The sequence below is a fragment of the Oncorhynchus gorbuscha genome, linkage group LG02 (genome assembly GCF_021184085.1).
Source record: "Oncorhynchus gorbuscha isolate QuinsamMale2020 ecotype Even-year linkage group LG02, OgorEven_v1.0, whole genome shotgun sequence".
Classification (NCBI taxonomy): Eukaryota; Metazoa; Chordata; class Actinopteri; order Salmoniformes; family Salmonidae; genus Oncorhynchus; species Oncorhynchus gorbuscha.
The window spans coordinates 14,159,766-14,181,058 of NC_060174.1; the positions used below are offsets into that span (position 1 = coordinate 14,159,766).

At 45.8% G+C, this 21,293-nt stretch overlaps 1 protein-coding gene across 2 annotated transcripts in view; it reads right to left on the reverse strand.

Annotated features, from left to right (window-relative positions):
- LOC123997562 (FYVE and coiled-coil domain-containing protein 1-like) overlaps positions 1-21,293 on the reverse strand; it is a 38,572-nt gene that overhangs the window by 9,521 nt on the left and 7,758 nt on the right. For both annotated transcript variants that reach the window (XM_046301938.1, XM_046301947.1), the window contains exons 3-14: positions 19,779-19,885; positions 19,325-19,450; positions 18,556-18,662; positions 17,714-17,857; positions 17,487-17,580; positions 14,803-17,319; positions 13,960-14,052; positions 11,594-11,712; positions 9,710-9,877; positions 5,362-5,511; positions 3,186-3,415; positions 647-800 (exon numbers count right to left, since the gene is read on the reverse strand). In XM_046301938.1, coding sequence (XP_046157894.1) covers positions 647-800; positions 3,186-3,415; positions 5,362-5,511; positions 9,710-9,877; positions 11,594-11,712; positions 13,960-14,052; positions 14,803-17,319; positions 17,487-17,580; positions 17,714-17,857; positions 18,556-18,662; positions 19,325-19,450; positions 19,779-19,885 — 4,009 coding nt within the window. The remainder of the gene's footprint in view (positions 1-646; positions 801-3,185; positions 3,416-5,361; positions 5,512-9,709; positions 9,878-11,593; positions 11,713-13,959; positions 14,053-14,802; positions 17,320-17,486; positions 17,581-17,713; positions 17,858-18,555; positions 18,663-19,324; positions 19,451-19,778; positions 19,886-21,293) is intronic.

Below are 21,293 nucleotides of genomic sequence, written 5' to 3' on the forward strand. Positions count from 1 at the left end.
GTGAGTCACAAATCTATTTTTTGGAATGATCTTGGGTGACATCGCTCACTTTGTTCATGGTGTGTTTTTTGATTACGACACCCCTCACAGACAAGGGTCCAATCAAGCCGAAGCAATATCTGAGATTACAATATTCTCCAAAACGGGAGACGATGATATAAGAAATCACACTTATAAATGTGGATGTCTTAAATCGCACCTCTGGATGCATAAACTCACAGTCATGTTCTCTCCCATTGTTTACACCTGGGGTTCTCCTTGGTCTGCTCATGCCTTTCATTTACAATAATTTCAGCAGCAGGTGTTCATAAATGGAAGGCAGCAGAATGTGTGAAGGTCACACTGTACTTTTTGTCTTTCAGAGATTTGAGAGAGAGTTTGTCATGACTTTGACATGACTGTTTGAGAGAGAGTTTGTCATGACTGGACACTTGGACTGTGAATGCTGTGTTTGTGTGTGTATGTGTACGTACACATTTGTGTGTGTGTGTGTATGTGTACGTACACATTTGTGTGTGTGTGTGTGTATGTGTACGTACACATTTGTGTGTGTGTGTGTGTGTGGATGTGTACGTACACATTTGTGTGTGTGCGCGCGGGCATGTTTTATTTGGCTAGGTATCTGTCCCCGTCTGGTTGCACTCACATGTCTAGCACCCCCAGTGGCCGCGCGTCCTGTTCTCCCTCTAGTGAACCGCCTGTTGTTTGGGACAGTGAGTCGCTGTCGTAGGTCCCGTTCACTTCCTCCTGCGTGATGATGTCATAGGCCGCGTCATCAGACTTGGCGCTGGGGTCCAACACTGCACAGGACGTCAAACCAGTCATGTACCTGTAACACTTTACTGTAGCCTCTAATGTATACATTCATAAAGCCTTCATAAGAGCTACATAAGACATGACAGGAAGTCAAACCTATGCCTATTCCAATACCAGACAGTCATACACGTTTTACACAGAGAAAAGCCATTGTTAAGATAACATTGTGTGTTTATGCACAACAGATTGTGATCACCAAGGCTTTTCTCTTGATGTACTTACCAGCCTGTCTACTATCCTCAGAGGTAGACGCAGTGTTGCCAACTAATTTTCAGGGTAAGTTGCTAGAGGCAGGTTGATTTGTAATGACGTAAAACTGTGTCATTACGTAGAATACATAATAACGTTACTCAAATTGACTGGGCATCTCTGCAAAAAAAATATGATTTGACATTTGTTCAGGTACAGACTCCCACTCTTTTCTGTACTTCTGGCTGTACAATTTTGATTGAGACATGTTGATTGATGTTGTAAGTTCTGTTCAAGATCAAACATTAGTGACCAACTATAATCATTGGGTTTGGCTCATCGAAACCCGTACTACTGTTGCCGCAGTCAGCCAACAATGATTTGCAATTTGCTGAAATTGCTGCTGGCCTGCTGCTGCCTGTGCACGAGCTGAGCGCCTGCTGCTGACATCACTCACAATGCACTTTTGAAGCCAGGCACATGTGTTGTGACTGACTGTGTGACAGAGAAAATCACTTTTGTGTCATTTAGAGGGAAAATGCGTGCATTTTAGCGTTTGAGTCACTTTTCAGAAGTTGCTAAAAGTTCCAAATACATTTTTTAAAGTAGCTAAATTTGTTGCTAGGTGCTGTTTGAAAAAAAAGTTGCCAGGGTAGTCTGAAAAGTTGGTAAATCTAGCAACGAAATTGCTAAGTTGGCATCACTGAGTAGACGTATATCCTATATGTTCAAGCACTTCTCTTTTTATATGGGCATAATCATAGAATTACATATACAATCCCTATTCATTTAATAGGGTCTTTGTTACGGCTACAGGTATCCTGTGTGTATATGTATCCTGTGTTGTTTTCTCTCCTTCTCCCCTCACAGGTGAAAATCATCACTCCCCAATCAGTCACCAATCCAATCATCAATCAGAACACACACCTCCTCCTGTTTCCTACCCTATCACAGTTCCTTTCCCTTGGTTTAAAAACCCCATCAGTGGTTTGCTCTAGAGCTCAATCTCTCTGTAAATGCCATGTCTGTAGGTCTCTGTGTTTCACTCTCTCTTTGTGTATTGACCTCTCTTTTGTTTGAGCACCTCCATAGCACTTTGTCCTCACCTGTGAGTATTGTTTTTGGTTATGGTGTGTGTTTGTTTGCTGGTGGGAAAAGGGGAAACCAAGACAAGTCGCCCATGGGCATACACTACCCGTAGGTAGACTTTGTTAAATACACTAGTTAGAACTGGGCGGACCACCCACTGTATTTTTGGTTAGTTAGTTAGCTATTGTTAAAGTAGGCTAGTCTAGCTTAGGGGTGTTTTTGAATACTTATTGTTTCTTTCCTTGGGTCCAGCTCAGCCCCTTGTCCTGCTCCCCCCATTACCGTGTGTTTACAAATAAACCCTGAGTTTGACGGTAGATTTCAGTTGTCGTGGTTATTTCGTTCTCACTTTTACTTTGTCACAATTATCATTTGCATGAGTTATGTTACGGGTCTCACTACCATCCCCCCTAGACTGTCGGGCCAAAAGAGATTCGTAACAGTCTTTATGGGCCTAATAGTGAAGATGTGTTGTTTAACTTAAATGTATTAGCCTACCTATTTAATGTGGCATAAACACAACAAGTCATGATGTTTTTATCCGATTGTTAAAAAATTATTCCAAAGTGCTTGCCTGACGACTCAAACTGAATTATTCCGCTGCATAATATTCACTAGATACTTTTTGTGGCGACTTCAAAATGAGGGGTGTTGTACAAAACATTGTATTGGGACAAATTCACTTATGTGTATTAAAGTTTAGTCTTCAGTCCCATATTTCTAGCACACAAGGACCTCATCAAGCTTGTGACTCTACGAACTTGTTGGCTGCATTTGATGCTTGTTTGTTTTGGTTGTGTTCATATTATTTTGTGCCCAATAGCAATGAATGGTGAATGTATTGTCATTTTGGAGTCACTTTTATTGTAAATACGAATATAATGTTTCTGAACACTTCTACATCAATGCGGATGCTACCATGATTATGGATAGTCTTGAATGAATCATGATTAATGAGTTAGAGGCATAAATATCACCCCCCCCCCCCCCCCCCAAAAAAAATGCTAACCTCCCCTGTTATTGTAATGGTGAGAGATTAGCATGTCTTGGGAGGTATGATATTTGTGCGTTTGCATGTGTGTACATCTCACCTTTAACCCTGGGAGTGGGTTTGTAGGGGGCTGGTTCGGGGGGTGAGTGAGGACCAAAACTGGGGGGAGGTGGCTGGGTATCGGAGGGGCTCAGCTCACCCTCGGTAAACCTCTCCACCACGGCGCTGTGCTGGGAGTAACACTCCCTGCAGCAACGCTCCTTCTTCCCACTGTGCTTGGTCATCACAAAGTTGTTACTACAGTAGTAGCAGAAGACACGTCCACACAGCCTGAAACAAGAAGAGTGTACTGTAGTATTATAACACTGTGGAACATTCACCCAAAACCTGAAACATCTCAGATTTTCTCATTTTCTGGAAACTATTGTACAACAGTTCAATAGAGCGGAGCACCTTTTCTCTCAACATCAATTCAAGAGTTACATTGAAATTACTACTCAGACCGAAGTCTGTGGAAGCCACGATACAAACAAAACAAAGTCTCAGACTCTCTCTGACGTGTCCAGTCAGCTCTAAAAGCAAATCGAAGCACTACCATTACAGCTTCCTCTGCTAGAACCTCAATTACCTCCACCGGTGCACCCGCACATTGACTCTGTACCGGTACATAACCTCCACATTGACTCTGTACCGGTACCCCCTGTATATAGCCTCCACATTGACTCTGCACTGGTACCCCCTGTATATATCCTCCACATTGACTCTGTACTGTAACACCATGTATATAGCCTCCACATTGACTGTACTGTAACACCATGTATATAGCCTCCACATTGACTCTGTACTGGTACCACATGTATACAGCCTCCACATTGACTCTGTACTGGTACCACATGTATACAGCCTCCACATTGACTCTGTACTGTAACACCATGTATATAGCCTCCACATTGACTGTACTGTAACACCATGTATATAGCCTCCACATTGACTCTGTACTGGTACCACATGTATACAGCCTCCACATTGACTCTGTACTGGTACCACATGTATACAGCCTCCACATTGACTCTGTACTGGTACCACATGTATACAGCCTCCACATTGACTCTGTACTGGTACCACATGTATACAGCCTCCACATTGACTCTGTACTGGTACCACATGTATACAGCCTCCACATTGACTCTGTACTGGTACCACATGGCCTCCACATCTGTACTGGTACCACATGTATATAGCCTCCACATTGACTCTGTACTGGTACCACATGTATATAGCCTCCACATTGACTCTGTACTGGTACCACATGTATATAGCCTCCACATTGACTCTGTACTGGTACCACATGTATACAGCCTCCTGGTATTGACTCTGTACTGGTACCACATGTATACAGCCTCCACATTGACTCTGTACTGACTCTGTACTGGTACCACATGTATACAGTACTCTGTACATGTATACAGCCTCCACATTGACTCTGTACTGGTACCACATGTATACAGCCTCCACATTGACTCTGTACTGGTACCACATGTATACAGCCTCCACATTGACTCTGTACTGGTACCACATGTATACAGCCTCCACATTGACTCTGTACTGGTACCACATGTATACAGCCTCCACATTGACTCTGTACTGGTACCACATGTATACAGCCTCCACATTGACTCTGTACTGGTACCACATGTATAAAGCCTCCACATTGACTCTGTACTGGTACCACATGTATATAGCCTCCACATTGACTCTGTACTGGTACCACATGTATACAGCCTCCACATTGACTCTGTACTGGTACCACATGTAAACAGCCTCCACATTGACTCTGTACTGGTACCACATGTATAAAGCCTCCACATTGACTCTGTACTGGTACCACATGTATAAAGCCCCGCTATTGTTATTTACTGCTGCTCTTTTATTATTTGTTATTCTTCTCTCTTCCCTTTTTGGGGAATTTTCTTTAAACTGAATTGTTGGTTAAGGGCTTGTAAATAAGCATTTCACTGTATTCAGCGCATGTGACATAACATTGGTTTGATTTGACTTCCTTTTTCCACTACACATGCACTGATCACTAATCCAAATCTCGGCCATGACTGGCAGTGTATTGTGTGTGAAAACAAGTTGAAATCTCAGTCAAATCATTGCCTACTCTTCCTCTGCTATCTGGTTGTGTTGCTAGTAGCGCTTAACATGTTGTCCATTGTTCCTGTAACAAGACATAACAAGGCCATCTCGTGAGTCAGTGCCCTCTCTGTGCCCACCTGCAGTTATGTCGGCGTAACCACCAGGTGAAATGGGCCTGGCAGCCCAGGCAGTGGGTGGTCTCCTTGTCCTGCAACAACCGCTCCTCTGCCCACAGCTTCTGCTCAAACTCCAGAGCGTCCGATTTCTGCCACAGAACATCCTTATCCCTGCAGACGCACACACACACACACACACACACACACACACACACACACACACACACACACACACACACACACACACACACACACACACACACACACACACACACACACACACACACAAAAACAATACATTTTTTATGTTTGGATCCAGCATCGAAGTACAAAGGACCCAAAAGATCAGACAGACAGACAGACACCCACACACAGGTGGGCGTTTAAGGCGTCAGCATGCTTCAGTTCCGCTGGCGGCTAGCCGAAGTCTGCTCATTGAACCGAACAGGTGTGGTCACATAATAGACATTCACTTGAAAAACACGGAAAAAGCGTCAATAGTACTGTTTGTCTATTTTGAGATGCCGTAGCCAGCATTCACTTCCTCACAATATTCAGAATTACTCTAAGATAATTTAAGAAATCTGTCATTAACTTTGACGTTTTGGACGAGAAGATCTTAGTCACGTGGTTTTACATCTAACTAAGATGTTTGGAACAGTATTTCTCAATTAATAAATGTGCATGAAAACGAGTCGTCTCTCGTTGAATGACAACAAAGACTTTACTTAAGAATCCCTACTGTTGACCAATCACCGATGAAGGGGCGTAGACTTTGGCTACCAACTTCGCCGTGCCTCAAGGAAAAAATTTGTGCCCGAACAACCGGAAAAAAACATAAGTAAATCCAAAACTAACAAAAACATCACTAAATGTTGTCATAATATTTGCACAAACTCATCCGTCTGGGAAGCATGCGGATGCCTTTAGAGAGCAGGACCTGCTGTTAAAACAACACGGTTACATCCGTCTGGGAAGCATGCGGATGCCTTTAGAGAGCAGGACCTGCTGTTAAAACAACACGGTTACATCCGTCTGGGAAGCATGCGGATGCCTTTAGAGAGCAGGACCTGCTGTTAAAACAACACGGTTACATCCGTCTGGGAAGCATGTTAAAACGGATGCCTTTATGAGAGCAGGACCTGCTGTTAAAACAACACGGTTACATCCGTCTGGGAAGCATGCGGATGCCTTTAGAGAGCAGGACCTGCTGTTAAAACAACACGGTTACATCCGTCTGGGAAGCATGCGGATGCCTTTAGAGAGCAGGACCTGCTGTTAAAACAACACGTTACATCCGTCTGGGAAGCATGCGGATGCCTTTAGAAGCAGGACCTGCTGTTAAAACAACACGGTTACATCCGTCTGGGAAGCATGCGGATGCCTTTAGAGAGCAGGACCTGCTGTTAAAACAACACGGTTACATCCGTCTGGGAAGCATGCGGATGCCTTTAGAGAGCAGGACCTGCTGTTAAAACTTACATCCGTTATGCCTTTAAACAGGACCTGCTGTTAAAACAACACGGTTACATCCGTCTGGGAAGCATGCGGATGCCTTTAGAGAGCAGGACCTGCTGTTAAAACAACACGGTTACATCCGTCCTTTAGAGGAGGACCTGCTGTTAAAACAACACGGTTACATCCGCGGGAAGCATGCCTTTAGAGAGCAGGACCTGCTGTTAAAACAACACGGTTACATCCGTCTGGGAAGCATGCGGATGCCTTTAGAGAGCAGGACCTGCTGTTAAAACAACACGGTTACATCCGTCTGGGAAGCATGCGGATGCCTTTAGAGAGCAGGACCTGCTGTTAAAACAACACGGTTACATCCGTCTGGGAAGCATGCGGATGCCTTTAGAGAGCAGGACCTGCTGTTAAAACAACACGGTTACATCCGTCTGGGAAGCATGCGGATGCCTTTAGAGAGCAGGACCTGCTGTTAAAACAACACGGTTACATCCGTCTGGGAAGCATGCGGATGCCTTTAGAGAGCAGGACCTGCTGTTAAAACAACACGGTTACATCCGTCTGGGAAGCATGCGGATGCCTTTAGAGAGCAGGACCTGCTGTTAAAACAACACGGTTACATCCGTCTGGGAAAAACATGCTGGATGCCTTTAGAGAGCAGGACCTGCTGTTAAAACAACACGGTTACATCCGTCTGGGAAGCATGCTGCTTTAAAGGACCTGCTGTTAAAACAACACGGTTACATCCGTCTGGGAAGCATGCGGATGCCTTTAGAGAGCAGGACCTGCTGTTAAAACAACACGGTTACATCCGTCTGGGAAGCATGCGGATGCCTTTAGAGAGCAGGACCTGCTGTTAAAACAACACGGTTACATCCGTCTGGGAAGCATGCGGATCCCTTTAGAGAGCAGGACCTGCTGTTAAAACAACACGGTTACATCCGTCTGGGAAGCATGCGGATGCCTTTAGAGAGCAGGACCTGCTGTTAAAACGACACGGTTACATCCGTCTGGGAAGCATGCGGATGCCTTTAGAGAGCAGGACCTGCTGTTAAAACAACACGGTTACATCCGTCTGGTTGTTCCCCTCTTGATCATCAAGGATATTGTCTGCTCAGTTAGTTTTTTTTAGGCATGGTTTCTTTGTAGTCAGTGAATCATATATGTGTGTGATTTGTGGGTATTTGAGGACTAAATTTAGTGTCCACTTGCTCATGGACTCTCTAACATCCCCAAGGACTGCGGTTGAAAACGAGCTAAAACCGTCACTTTTACTGAAACGTCGATTAATGTGTACTGTCCCTGTAAAAATGAACTCAATAAAGTCAACAAAATCATTATTCATGCTATTCTGGTTATATTGTCCTAATCTAATTTTACATGCACTTCCAACGACCCCCTGTTCTGATGTACTGTACGTCTCTCTGCCAATGAGCAGTTGGAATAGAAAAAAATGTAGGAGTAACAAACAAACAAACAAAAAATATTGTGGTTAAATAAGGACACCCCAGGGGAGCTGGCATTGTGTTTTATGCCCTACAGGGGATGAGCGCTATGCAAATAGGAGAGACACACACAGACAGACAGACAGACAGACAGACAGACAGACAGACAGACAGACAGACAGACAGACAGACAGACAGACAGACAGACAGACAGACAGACAGACAGACAGACAGACAGACAGACAGACAGACAGACAGACAGAGACAGAGACAGAGAGAGAGAGAGAGAGAGAGAGAGAGAGAGAGAGAGAGAGAGAGAGAGAGAGAGACCCAGACGCAGAAAAAGAGAGAAGGAGCGAGAGAGCAATGCCTGCCAAAAAAAATGAAAATTCATAAGCAGACGAGAGCTGTCGCTTTCTGTTCCCTCTTAATATCCCCCTCTCGCTGTCTTCCTTCTTGATATCCCCCTCTCGCAGTCTTCCTCCTTGATATCCCCCCTCACTGTCTTCCTCCTTGATATCCCCTCTCACTGTCTTCCTCCTTGATATCCCCTCTCACTGTCTTCTTCCTTGATATCCCCCCTCACTGTCTTCCTCCTTGATATCCCCCCTTCACTGTCTTCTTCCTTGATATCCCCCCTTCACTGTCTTCTTCCTTGATATCCCCCTCTCACTGTCTTCCTTCTTGATATCCCCCTTTCGCTGTCTTCTTCCTTGATATCTTGGGATTCTTTCTGAATTCCGAATGGACTACTCCTAGGCAAAGATCCCTCCTTTCGTCAGATCCCTCTCTCCCTTCTTTTGTCAGATCCCTCCCTCCTTTATGTCAGATCCCTCGCTCCCTCCTTTATGTCAGATCCCTCCCTCCTTTATGTCAGATCTCTCTCTCCCTCCTTTATGTCAGATCCCCCCCTCCTTTATGTCAGATCCCTCCCTCCTTTATGTCAGATTCCTCCCTCCTTTATGTCAGATCCCTTCCTCCCTCCTTTATGTCAGATCCCTTCCTCCCTCCTTTATGTCAGATCCCTTCCTCCCTCCTTTATGTCAGATCCCTCCCTCCTTTATGTCAGATCCCTCCCTCCTTTATGTCAGATTCCTCCCTCCTTTATGTCAGATCCCTTCCTCCCTCCTTTATGTCAGATCCCTTCCTCCCTCCTTTATGTCAGATCCCTCCCTTTTCATCAGATGAGACTGTCAGGGGTGAGATGGCATTACAAAGACCCACACTGTGCTCGCTATTGGAGCGCATCCTCAGAGGACACACTCCCCACAGGACTCAGCCAAGAGGGTAGAACCAGACCTTGTTATCTGATCACCCAAACGAAGGCAGAAAACAACAACACCCTTTCCAGTTTCTAAACAAAAGCCTGTCTTAGATCTACAGATCAAAGGTTCAGCTGTCGCTTTGTCTATTTCTTCCCGCGCTCAGGATAGTGCAGAGGAGGGACTAGGTCGTACTTGATAAGTTCGATGAGGCGCTCCTCCAGGGTGCTCTTGGTTCGGTATAGGTCGTCGATCTCTGCGGTCGTCCTAAGGTAATAACTACGTTTGTCCACCTCGGCCTGCTCCAGTTTCTGCTTTAGCTCCTCACACACCGCCTGGACCGTTGAGAGAGCCTCCTCAGCACTAAATGACAGAGAGATAAGGGTGAGAAAAATATTAAAGTACAAGGCTCTGCATGGTCAATCCAACATCTGCAGTGGCCGTACAGCATTTACTGCGATGCGGACTCCACAGAAGTCAGAGCATTCATACTTCTTGCGCTTCGCAGAGCAGAGCCGAGCTGTTGTGAAGGAAGTTCTCAAGGAAGTTAGATTGTATTTATACAGGACCTCCTGCCCCCACCTACCATCAACCAATCATGTCAATGTGGAGCTATACGGAGCCCTTCGCAGTGCGGAGCTAGCTTGATTTGGCCTTCGCAAGCCTCCGGAGGCTCCGCAATTGCATCACACTCTCTGTACATAGCCTCTGGATCGAATTTCTGGATTAAGCATAAATTGGCTTTAACTGTCCACTGAATATTTGTACAAGTTAATATTCTGTTAACTCATCCCAAATAATGTTGTTGACTTGACCTATACTAGTATATGTGGCCAAAACATAAATTGGAGAAAAAACACTTTAAACCCCACCTCAAACTTGTATCTCAAAAAGATTGTATAAAAAATGCTTGCTATTTCCTCATAGAGCATGATGTCATGTTGGCTTGTTGGCTGAGCTGGCCAATCAGCGGTCTACTTCCATGAATATTTTAATGACTGGTATACGCCCACCCCATTTTGTTGTTGTGGTACTCCCACATATTTCCAACACATGAAAGCTGCTTTTTAACATACTTAATAATAACAACTTGAAATTAATTATAGGCCATATTTCATAGAAATCTGGAAATACTGGACAGTTACTTTAAGAGAATGGAAGATGGAGTGTGTACGACTACAGCCCCGGGCGTACTCAGTCCTCCTTTTCCTGTAGTCCACAATCATCTCCTTAGTCTTGGTTATGTTGAGGGGTAGGTTTTTATTCTGGCACCACACGGCCAGGTCTCTGACCTTCTCCCTATAGGCTGTCTTGTCGGTGCTCAGGCCTACCACTGTTATGTCGTTTGCAAACTTAATGATGGTGTTGGAGTCGTGCCTGGCCATGCAGTCGTGGGTGAACAGGGAGTACAGGAGGGGACTGAGCACGCACCCCTGGGGGGGCTCCGGTGTTGAGGATCAGCGTGGCAGATGTGTTGCTACCTACCCTCACCACCTGGGGGCGGCCCATCAGGAAGTCCAGGATCCAGTTGCAGAGGGAGGTGTTTAGTCGCAGGATTCTTAGCTTAGTGATGAGCTTTGAGGGTACTATGGTGTTGAATGCTGAGCTGTAGTCAATGAATAGCATTCTCGCATTAGTGTTCCTTTTGTCCAGGTGGGAAAGGGTAGTGTGGAGTGCAATAGAGATTGCATCATCTGTGGATCTGTTTGGGCGGTATGCAAATTGGAGTGGGTCCCTGGTCTCTGGGATAATGGTGTTGATGTGAGCCATTACCAGCCTTTCAAAGCACTTGGCTACTGATGTGAGTGCTACGGGTCTGTAGTCATTTAGGCAGGTTGCCTTTGTGTTTTTGGGCACAGGGACTATGGTGGTCTGCTTGAAACATGTTGGTATTACAGACTCAATCAGGGACATAATCTTTGACTCGCACTTACATGAGAAAATAGCAGACAGAATTGTCTTGTCGATTCTGTACGATGCGTTTAAAAATATCTTAAGACGGGCTACTTAGCTCATCTAAATGGAAAGGTTGTTTTCTGTGTGGGGTATAATAGGTAAATGCCGGGGTTACAGCCTTACCTGGTGACAGAGTCTCTTAGGTGCTGAATCTCTCCCTCACTCTGACAAATGGCTGCTTCGGACTTTGTGATGTGAGCATCCTTCTCTCCAATCAGCCGTGAGTACTCTTCATTCACCCCCTTCATCAAACATAATCATAATATGCAGTAGTTATAAAAATAGAACCAAAAAACTTTCAGAAACAGGTGTTTGATCGGTTGATAAATTAATACAGATCAAGGATTAAAGAAGTCTACAGAGGAGCGATGCTTTGTAAATGAACAGCCTACCTCTCTCCTTCACTCAGATAGCACAGTACAGGCAGATTAATTACAACGTGTCACATCCTGTCTATCCTGTCTGCTCTCTGTTTTATCATACTCGGCTGATGAACACCGAACTCTAATCTGTTTCGTATTAATTAACCCGGTCAAGTGTGTACAGGCCTGCTCTTCTTTCATATTCATTTCTTTGCCCTCCCTCATATGTATTCCTAGGCATCTCTAATGAAAACTTAAAAACATACGCCAGAGCAGACAGGCTGGACGTGTGCACATCTGACTTTGTCATCCACCCAATTATATGATCATCTTATGAATTCTTATCACTGATTCTTTTATTTCAATGTCAGCTATTTCAATTGGGTCTAAAGACAGTGCTGAACAGACATGCCATGTAGCCAATTATGTTTTTCTCTGCCAGTGTTTCCCAAAGTGTTTTACTGTATGTATCTTGATTGTGATTTATTAGGATCCCCATGGTGACGCCAATGGCGACAGCTAGTCTTACTGGGTTCCGGCATATAACGAAATATACATTACAGACAAAAGACATTACAGACAAAAGACATTACAGAGAAAATACATTACAAGACAAGGGATTGAAGACTGTCTGTTATATTGCACTATTGTCATACTGTGCATTCGGAAAGTATTCAGACCCTTTGACTTTTCCCACATTTTGTTATGTTACAGCCTTATTCTAAAATGGATTAAATAAGAAAAGAATCATCACGGTACCCCCTATTGACAAAGCGAAAACAGGTTAAGACATTTTTGCAAATGGATTACAAATAAAAAACAGAAATACCTTCCTTCTATACATAAGTATTCAGACCCTTTGCTATTAGATTTGAAATTGAGCTCAGATGCATCCTGTTTCCATTGATCATCCTTGAGGTGTTTCTACAACTTGATTAGAGTCCACCCGGGGTAAATTCAATTGATTGGACATGATTTGGAAAGACACACACCTGTCTATAAGGTCCCACAGTTGCCAGTGCATGTCAGAGCAAAAACCAAGCCATGATGTCAAAGGAATTGTCCGTAGAGCTCTGAGACAGGATTGTGACGAGGCACAGATCTGGGGAAGAGTAACAAAAAATGTCTGCAGCATTGAAGGTCCTCAAGAACACAGTGGCCTCCATCATTCTTAAATGGTAGAAGTTTGCAACCACAAGGACTCTTCCTAGAGCTGGCCGCCCAGCCAAACTGAGCAATCGGGGGAGAAGGGCCTTGGTCAGGGAGGTGACCAAGAACACGATGGTCACTCAGACAGAGCTCCAAAGTTCCTCTGTGGAGATGGGAGAACCTTCCAGAAGGAAGCAGCACTTCACCAATCAGACCTTTATTGTAGAGTGGCCAGCCGGAAGCCACTCCTCAGTAAAAGGCACATGACAGCCCACTTGGAGATTGCCAAAAGACACCTAAAGACTCTCAGACCAGACTCTCTGGTCTGATGAAACCAAGATTTAACTCTTTGGCCTGAATGCCAAGCGTGGTGGCAGCATCATGCTATGGGGATGTTTTGCTCAGGACCTCAGACTGGGGCAAAGGTTCACCTTCCAACAGAACAACAACCCTAAGCACACAGCCATGACAATCAAGGAGTGGCTTCGCGACAAGTCTCTGAATGTCCTTGAGTGGCCCAGCCAGAGCCTGGACATGAACCAGGTCGAACATAACTGGAGAGACCTGAAAATAGCTGTGCAGTGATGCTCCTCATTCAACCTGACAGAGCTTGACATGATCTGCAGAGAAGAATGGGAGAAACTCTCCAAATACAGGTGTGCCAAGCTCGTAGCGTCATACCCAAGAAGACTGAAGACTGTAATCACTGCCAAAGGTGCTTCAACAAAGTACTGAGTAATACTCATGTAAATGTGATCATTTCAGTTGTTTTTTTATTGTAAATTTGCAACAATTTATTGAAACCTGTGTTTTCCTTGTCATTATGAGGTATTTTGTGTAGATTGTTGAAGAAGATAAAAACATTTAATATATTTTAGAATAAGGCTGTATTATAACAACATTTGGAAAAATACAAGGGGTCTGAATACTTTCTGAATGCACTGTATGTGAATAATGTGAAGAGGTGAAGATACAGACCTCTAACTCTGAGACTTTGGCCTCCAGACCGGACACCTTTTCCTGCTCTTTTGGCAGCTGGACTCTCAGTTTCCCCAGCTCATCATTCACACTCTGGATAGATAGAGAGTAAAACACACAGGTGTTCTAATGGAGCGTAAAACACACAGGCATTGTAATGGAGAGTAAAACACACAGGCGTTCTCATAGAGAGTAAAACACACAGGTATTCTAATGGAGAGTAAACCACACAGGTGTTCTAATGCAGAGTAAAACACAGGTGTTCTAATGGAGAGTAAAACACACAGGTGTTCTAATGGAGAGTAAAACACACAGGTGTTCTAATGGAGAGTAAAACACACAGGTGTTCTAATGGAGAGTAAAACACACAGGTATTCAAATGGTGCCAAGTAATCATTAACTGTTGTATAAATCACATTGCTCTTAATGCTGCTTTTCGACTAACACCAGTGTTACACTAGTGCATACACCCTTATGATATACTAGGGAAATCGTGTGTCCGTAGCTAGGGCTGACAGTGAGGACTTGTGAAGAGCAGAATCAACATCCTCCGCTGGGTGTTGAAGTCCACAGTCAGACATTGTTATTTAAACGTCAGCTAAAAAGTACCAGTGGCCTGGCTTTGGCCCCAAGTTAGAGCAGGTCCGCCTGAGTCATGGCCTAGTGAGACACGGGTGCTGACCCGCGCAGATGGAAACAGAAAAGTCTGAGACTTTTGGGTAAACACTGGGTGGAAATACACCATAAACAGCCCTTTCATGTGCTGTCGTAATGATATGATTTTGCTCCTGTCCAGGATTTCCACAAGGCACACGCTTTTCACAGAACTCCAGTCAAACTCACCTTGATCTGGTTCTGATGATTCATACTCTCGGAGCTCATCTGGAACTTGACCGCCTCCATCTCCTCCCGACTTGAGTCTTTGAGGCTCCTCACCTGGCCCTCCGCCTTCTCCAGCTTCTCCTGGAGTTCCAGCATGGCTGCCGGAAGGTTCTCCATCATCCTCAGCTCCTCTCTCAGGCTGGCGTTCTCCTGGCGAAGGGCGGCCATGCAAGCCTCCTGCCGCTCCACCTCCCTGGACGTCCGCTCTTCTAGCTCCCCTATCTTGCCTGCCTCCCCCGCCCAGCCTTCCTTGGCCTCCTCCCTTTCTGCCGTCAGTCTACATAGGGTCATCCCAAGCTCTGCCATCTCTGTATTGGCCCGGTGGAGGCTCTCGCGTGTCTCAGCATTCTCCATGGTCAGCCTCTCGTTCTGGGTCTTGAATGTTGCCAGCTCTCCTCTGGCGGAGGCCTCAGCGGTAGCCAATTCTGCCCGGGTGGCTGCCTCCACCCGGTCACGCTCCCTGCTCAGTGCCTCTTCCCTCTCATTGCACTGCAGGAGCTCGGCTACGTGCCTCTGGTTGAGTGCCTCGGTCTGGGCTTTAAGCTGCTCCGTTAGGGTCCTGAGTTCGTCTCTCTGGGCCTCCGTCACCTCCAGCTGGGCCTGGCTCCTCATCCTGTCTTCCACAGAGGTGTTCAGCTGCACCCTTAGATCCAGCACTTCTGCCTGGAGCCTGGTCACTTCCTTCATGTTCACCTCCAGCTGGCCCTCTATCATGGTCATTTTGGCAGCTATCTCCTGGCTCTCCTTGGCCTGGGCAGAGCTCCTCACTAGCTGGGTTCTCTCCACCGTTTGCTTCTCGGTGGTGACCCTCTCTATCAGCTTTGTCTTTTTGGCGCAGGCCTTTTCTGCATCTGTCTTAGCCTTCTCCAGTGCCCTACCCCTGGCCTCTAGGGCCTCCACCCTGGCCTGGAGCTCTACACAGCCTTTCTCCTTGTTCTCGAGCTGGGCCTGCCGGTCTTTGAGCTGCTCCTGCAGGCTGGCTTCACTCCTGCGGGACCGACCCAAGCTCTTCTCCAGCTCTGCGATCTGCCCATGGATGGCCTTCAGCTCATCCTGCATGGAGCTCAGGGCCGCCCTCACCGTGGCCTGCTCCTCCCTCAGGCCTAGGTTCTCCTGCTCCAGCCGTTTGCCGGCGGCGTCTGACACCTCGGCAGCCATGGCTGCCCTCTGCAGACTCTCGTCCAAGGCCCGGTTCTCCTCACGCAGCCTCCTGTCCTTCTCATCCACAGTCACTTTGGCGTCGTCCAGCTGGCTCCTCAACTGCTTGTCAGAGGCCCTCAGAGCAGCCACCTCACCCTCAAGGGCTACCCGGCTTTCTGCCAGCTCCTTCTTCAGCTCCTCATTCCTCTTCACTGTCCCCAGCAACTTCCCGTTCAGCTCCATCAGGTTGGTGCACTGGGTCTTGTACTCCTCGATCCTATTGGCTTGCTCCCTGACGCTGGACTCCAGTTCTGAGAGGTTGGCGCTCAGGCCATCGCGCTCTGTGGTCAGGCTATGGCTCTGGACCTCCAGGTGCTGGAGCTTCTGCGTGCTGGAGAGCAGCTCCGCCTCTCTGGTCTTTAACTGCTTCTTCAGGTAGAGGAGTTCCACCTCCAAGGCTTCTTTCAGATTGCCCATGCTTCCCTGGATCTCCTCTTTCTCTTCCTGCGCCCTGTCCCTGGCCTCCTCGGCCTGTATCTCCCTTTCTTCCAGAGCACTCTGGAGGTCATGCAGTTGCCTCTGCAGATTGCTGGCCTCCTTGTCCCTCAAAGTCAATGCCCCCTGAAGCTTGTCAATGGCGTTACACTGCTCCTCTGCACACTCTGCAAACTTAGACTTCTCCTCTGCAGCAGACTTTAACAGCGCCTCCAGCTTGGCCTCATCCTCCTTTGCCGCCACCTCCTTGACCCTTAGCTCATTTGCCAGCTTCTCAGCCTGCCGCCTCCTATCCTCTCCCTCAGCCAGAGCCTCTATCTTCCCCCCCTCTGCCTCCTTCAGTCTGTCCAGCAGCTCGTGGATCTTCTGTGCTGAGTCAAAATAGCTGGTCACCTGCTGGCCCTTCTCATCCAACACACCGTCCAGCTTGGCCATTAGTTCTACGTTCTTCCCCTCTGCGGCCACCAGCTTCTCCTGGAGGTGGCGCTGTTCTGCTTCCCTGGCCCTCTCCCCAGCCTTCAGGGTCTCCAGCTCGCGGGACAAGGCCTCCTCACGCCTCTCCAGGGCTTTCAGGGTCCCTTGCATACCCTGCTGTTCCTCCTGTGCGGTCAGCGACACATCCAGCTGCCTCTGGAGCTCCAGCACCACGCCTTTGAGTTCAGCACCCTCCTCCCCCATCAGGCGCACCCTGTCCTGGAGCTCCCGCTGCTTCAGCTCTGACTGGTCCAGCTCCAGGCGGAGCTCGTCCAACATGCTCACCTCCACACCGGAAGGTAGCGACTCGTTCAGCTCGCTCAGCATGCCCGGGCCGTACTCAGGACTGCCGGGGAACTCATGAGCGTGCTGGGGGGGGGTATTAGAGAAACAGGGTACTAGAGTGAGTACTGCAGACTTGACACATTGTTAAGACTTCACTAGAAATACTGTATGATCTCACAAGATATGACTAGCTCCTTATAGAATCATATTAGTCCCAGTAGAGTAAAAGCTCTGAGGAGCTGTGTCAGTACCTGTGAGTATGTGCTGGCCAGGCTGTTAATGCTGGAGCTGCGACTGGGTGGTTTCCACATGTGGCCAGGTGAGTTGGGCATGCCCAGTGTCCTCCTGGAGATAAGAAAACACACATGTGATGAGGTGACATCACCAAGTGTCTACATTTGATCAATTCCTCAATCCAATGCGCAGCATCTTGAGTGTAGGGTGCATTTATAAACATAATGACTTTGCAATTGGTTACCTTGCAAAGGTGGGCCAGGACGAGTCAAGGTCATGACCCCTGGAAGCCACGTCAAACTGGATCTCGTTGAGCTCATACAGGTGACTTACGATGTCAACACTGAGGTGGGATTTCAGCAAGGGGCTGCGAGCATAGTACCAGTCACTGCAAGAAGGAGAGAAGCATATACAGGGAAATGAGTTGAGAGATAGGCATAACAACACACATGTGCATACATTCACGTAGAAATACCTTCACTAACACACTTGCATTGTTCCTTATATTAAATCACTTCGACACATAAAAAAAGTACTTTTTTGGACTAATGTACATGCCTTTTACAAACACACAGGTACATTTCACAAGTACATAGAGCATATAGACGTGGTTCTGTACAACGGGAGAAGTAACTTTTCGAGAAGCGGATTGGTACAAAATGCTGTATCTATACTGAGTTAGACAACGTCTACTCCCCTCCCACTGAACACTGCTTCCAGTAACCTTTGGCAACATAAGAACCAGCACACTGTGTTTACTCACCTGAGGAACAGGGAAATGTTTACAGAAGTAAAACACCACAAAGGAAAAGAGAAATGAAAGGCGCTAACAAGAATCAGGAAGGAGACGTTGTTCACTTGAAACAATCGATTTCAGAATAGTAGTCTGTAACATAAACAAGTCCCTTCATTTAACCAAACACTATCCCAGACGTGAACCTATGACCTCTGCACCCATGTTTAACGGCTAAAACTGTTGCTGGAGTGGGGTCAGGTTTGAGATTTGAAAAAAAAATGTCTGCTCACTTTGCAGTTTCCAAGTATGATATTTATTTGAGACTTGATCCCCTCTTTGCCGAGTTTTACCTGGTCACCCTTTGGTTCATCAGGCACTGCTGCAGCGTGTCGGCCAGTCGCTGGTGCACCAGGGAGTAACGAATGAAAGCCCTGCCTTTCCCCAGAGAAGTCTTCAGCTGGAAGGGAAAAGTACAGGAAATATTAACAGTGCTGTACAGCAAATATATGTGATAGTTGTTCCTCTGCCAATGAGGCCTTAAATTAGCGTATGTTTCCTGAATGTGTCCATTAAAGGGATAGTTCAAATCAAAGTTTGTCGGACATTTTCATTCCTCAAAAGTGGTCTATAATCAATCATCCATATTCAACTGAATCTGTTGTGTAGATCCTGTTAACAAATATGATTTGTTTCTTCATGGCTAGTATCCACTACCTGGCAGAATGCTAAATTCCCCCATGCCCTTATAACTACTTATCAGTGAGACTGACAATTGAATGCATCTATGTTAATTATGCAATCCGTGACAGCTGCAATGTCAGGAGTATTATCCGTTTCATCACACAAGGGAAATATGCGTCAAAGTAGATTTGGTAGATCATTTGTAGATACAGTTCATTTGTTCCTTCATTATTTCACATTTGGTGAAACTGTAATGGTATACATAACTTCAGATAGAGGGTACAAAGAAATGGTGACAGTGGTGTTTGCTGTGACCCATAAAAAAGTGGTAAAGAACTCTAAAAATAGAACGTCATTATGTATGAATTACTACGATACATTGTGTAATAACAGTTGACAATCCTTATAATTGTCCTTTAAAAGTGCTGATCTCAATACCTCAGGGATGGATTTGACAAAGCGGATACCATCGTTGGCTCCTTTGATCTTGGCCAGACAGTCGCTGAAATAATCCCAGTAGTCTTTTCTGGTGCCAAGAAATGTTGTCTTCTCCTTCTGGTCAAACTGAAAAGCGTAGATGACGTGTTAGCGACAAGTTGTATGTGACCTACTGTACAGAGATCTGAACAATGCCACATTGGTGAGCATAGCAGGTTGGCCTTGATTTGACTTGGACTCTGTGCGGCGCTTTCCTGGATACAGATTAAACCTAATCCTGGACTGAAAAGCATGTTGCTTAATCTGTGTCTGGTAGGGGGAAAAACTGATTGTTCTATAGATGTTTTGATTAATTAACCAGCCCTGGATGTTGCTTTGAGGCCTTGGTCCCGCCTAAAGAAAGGGAAAACACTGTTCGTACTATACCACTGTCTATGTACAGTGAGTGACTCACCTGTAGAAGGTACTCCAGTTTGTAGGAGAATTTCTGCAGATTGGGACTATCATCTGTGATTGGCTCCCCATTCTCCCTGTACTCTTTAGTGAGCTCAGCAACAGCATCTGTGGTTCAGAGAGAGGAGAAGAGAGAGAGAGAGAGAGAGAGAGAGAGAGAGAGAGAGAGAGAGAGAGAGAGAGAGAGAGAGAGAGAGAGAGAGAGAGAGAGAGAGAGAGAGAGAGAGAGAGAGAGAGAGAGAGAGAGAGAGAGAGAGAGAGAGATGTTTTTTCTCTATTTATACGATGTTCTACATTGAAGAATAATAGTGAAGACATAAAGCTATGAAATAGCACATGTAATCATGTAGCAACCAAAAAAGTGTTAAACAAATCAAAATATATTTTATGTTTGAGATTCTTCAAAGAAGCTACCCTTCGCCTTAATGACAGCTTTGCACACTCTTGGCATTCTCTCAACCAGCTTCCAACAGTCCTGAAGGAGTTCCCACATATGATGAGCACTTGTTGGCTGCTTTTCCTTCACTCTGCGGTCCAACTCATCCCAAACCATCTCAATTGGGTTGAGGTCGGGTGATTGCGGAGGCCAGGTCATCTGATGCAGCACAGCTGTTCTTGCCATAACGTGGACTTGATATTTTACCAAATAGGGCTGTCTTCTGTATATCACCGCTATCTTGTCACAACACAACTGATTGGCTCAAATGCATTAAGGAAAGAAATTCCACAAATTCACTTTTAACAAGGCACACCTGTTAATTGAAATGGATTCCAGGTGACTACCTCATGAAGCTGGTTCAGAGAATGCCAAGAGTGTGCAAAGCTGTCATCAAGGTAAAGGGTGGCTACTTTGAAGAATCTCAAATATAAAATATATTTTGATTTGTTTAACACTTTTTTGGTTACTACATGGTTCCATATGTGGTATTTCATAGTTTTGATGTCTCCACTATTATTGTAGAATGTAGAAAATAGTTTTAAAAAATAAAGAAAAACCCTGGAACGAGTAGGTGTGTCCAAACTTTTGACTGGTACTGTACATCAACGTTACACAAGTATTCCCCTCACTCATACACAGCTGACAGGAACTGAGTTTCTACTACACAAGCTTTACCTGTTGAGAGAAACACATTACTGTGATCGTCCCTGACCTGGTAGCCTCTTTCTCCTGAACTAAACAAAAAAAACAAAGTAAATCGATCTAGGCCAATAGGCACAGTATCTGTGGAACGTTTTAAGTGGGCACAGAAACCCTGAAATTTCTAGAAACCATTACAATGTACCAACAATACAGTACACACAGTCAGATGTAATATCCTCACGGTGGCCTGGATACATTTCAATGGTTTCCAGGTCATATACAGGTCAAACCAGATGGAGTCAAAATCCCAGTATATCCACCCAGGCATGTCTCCCCAACCCCTACCCACAACCTCTAACTCCACACAGATGACCCCTTCCTCACACATCCCAGCTCAGTACAATTACCCACTTGCCTCTCATCCAGCGTAAAAAC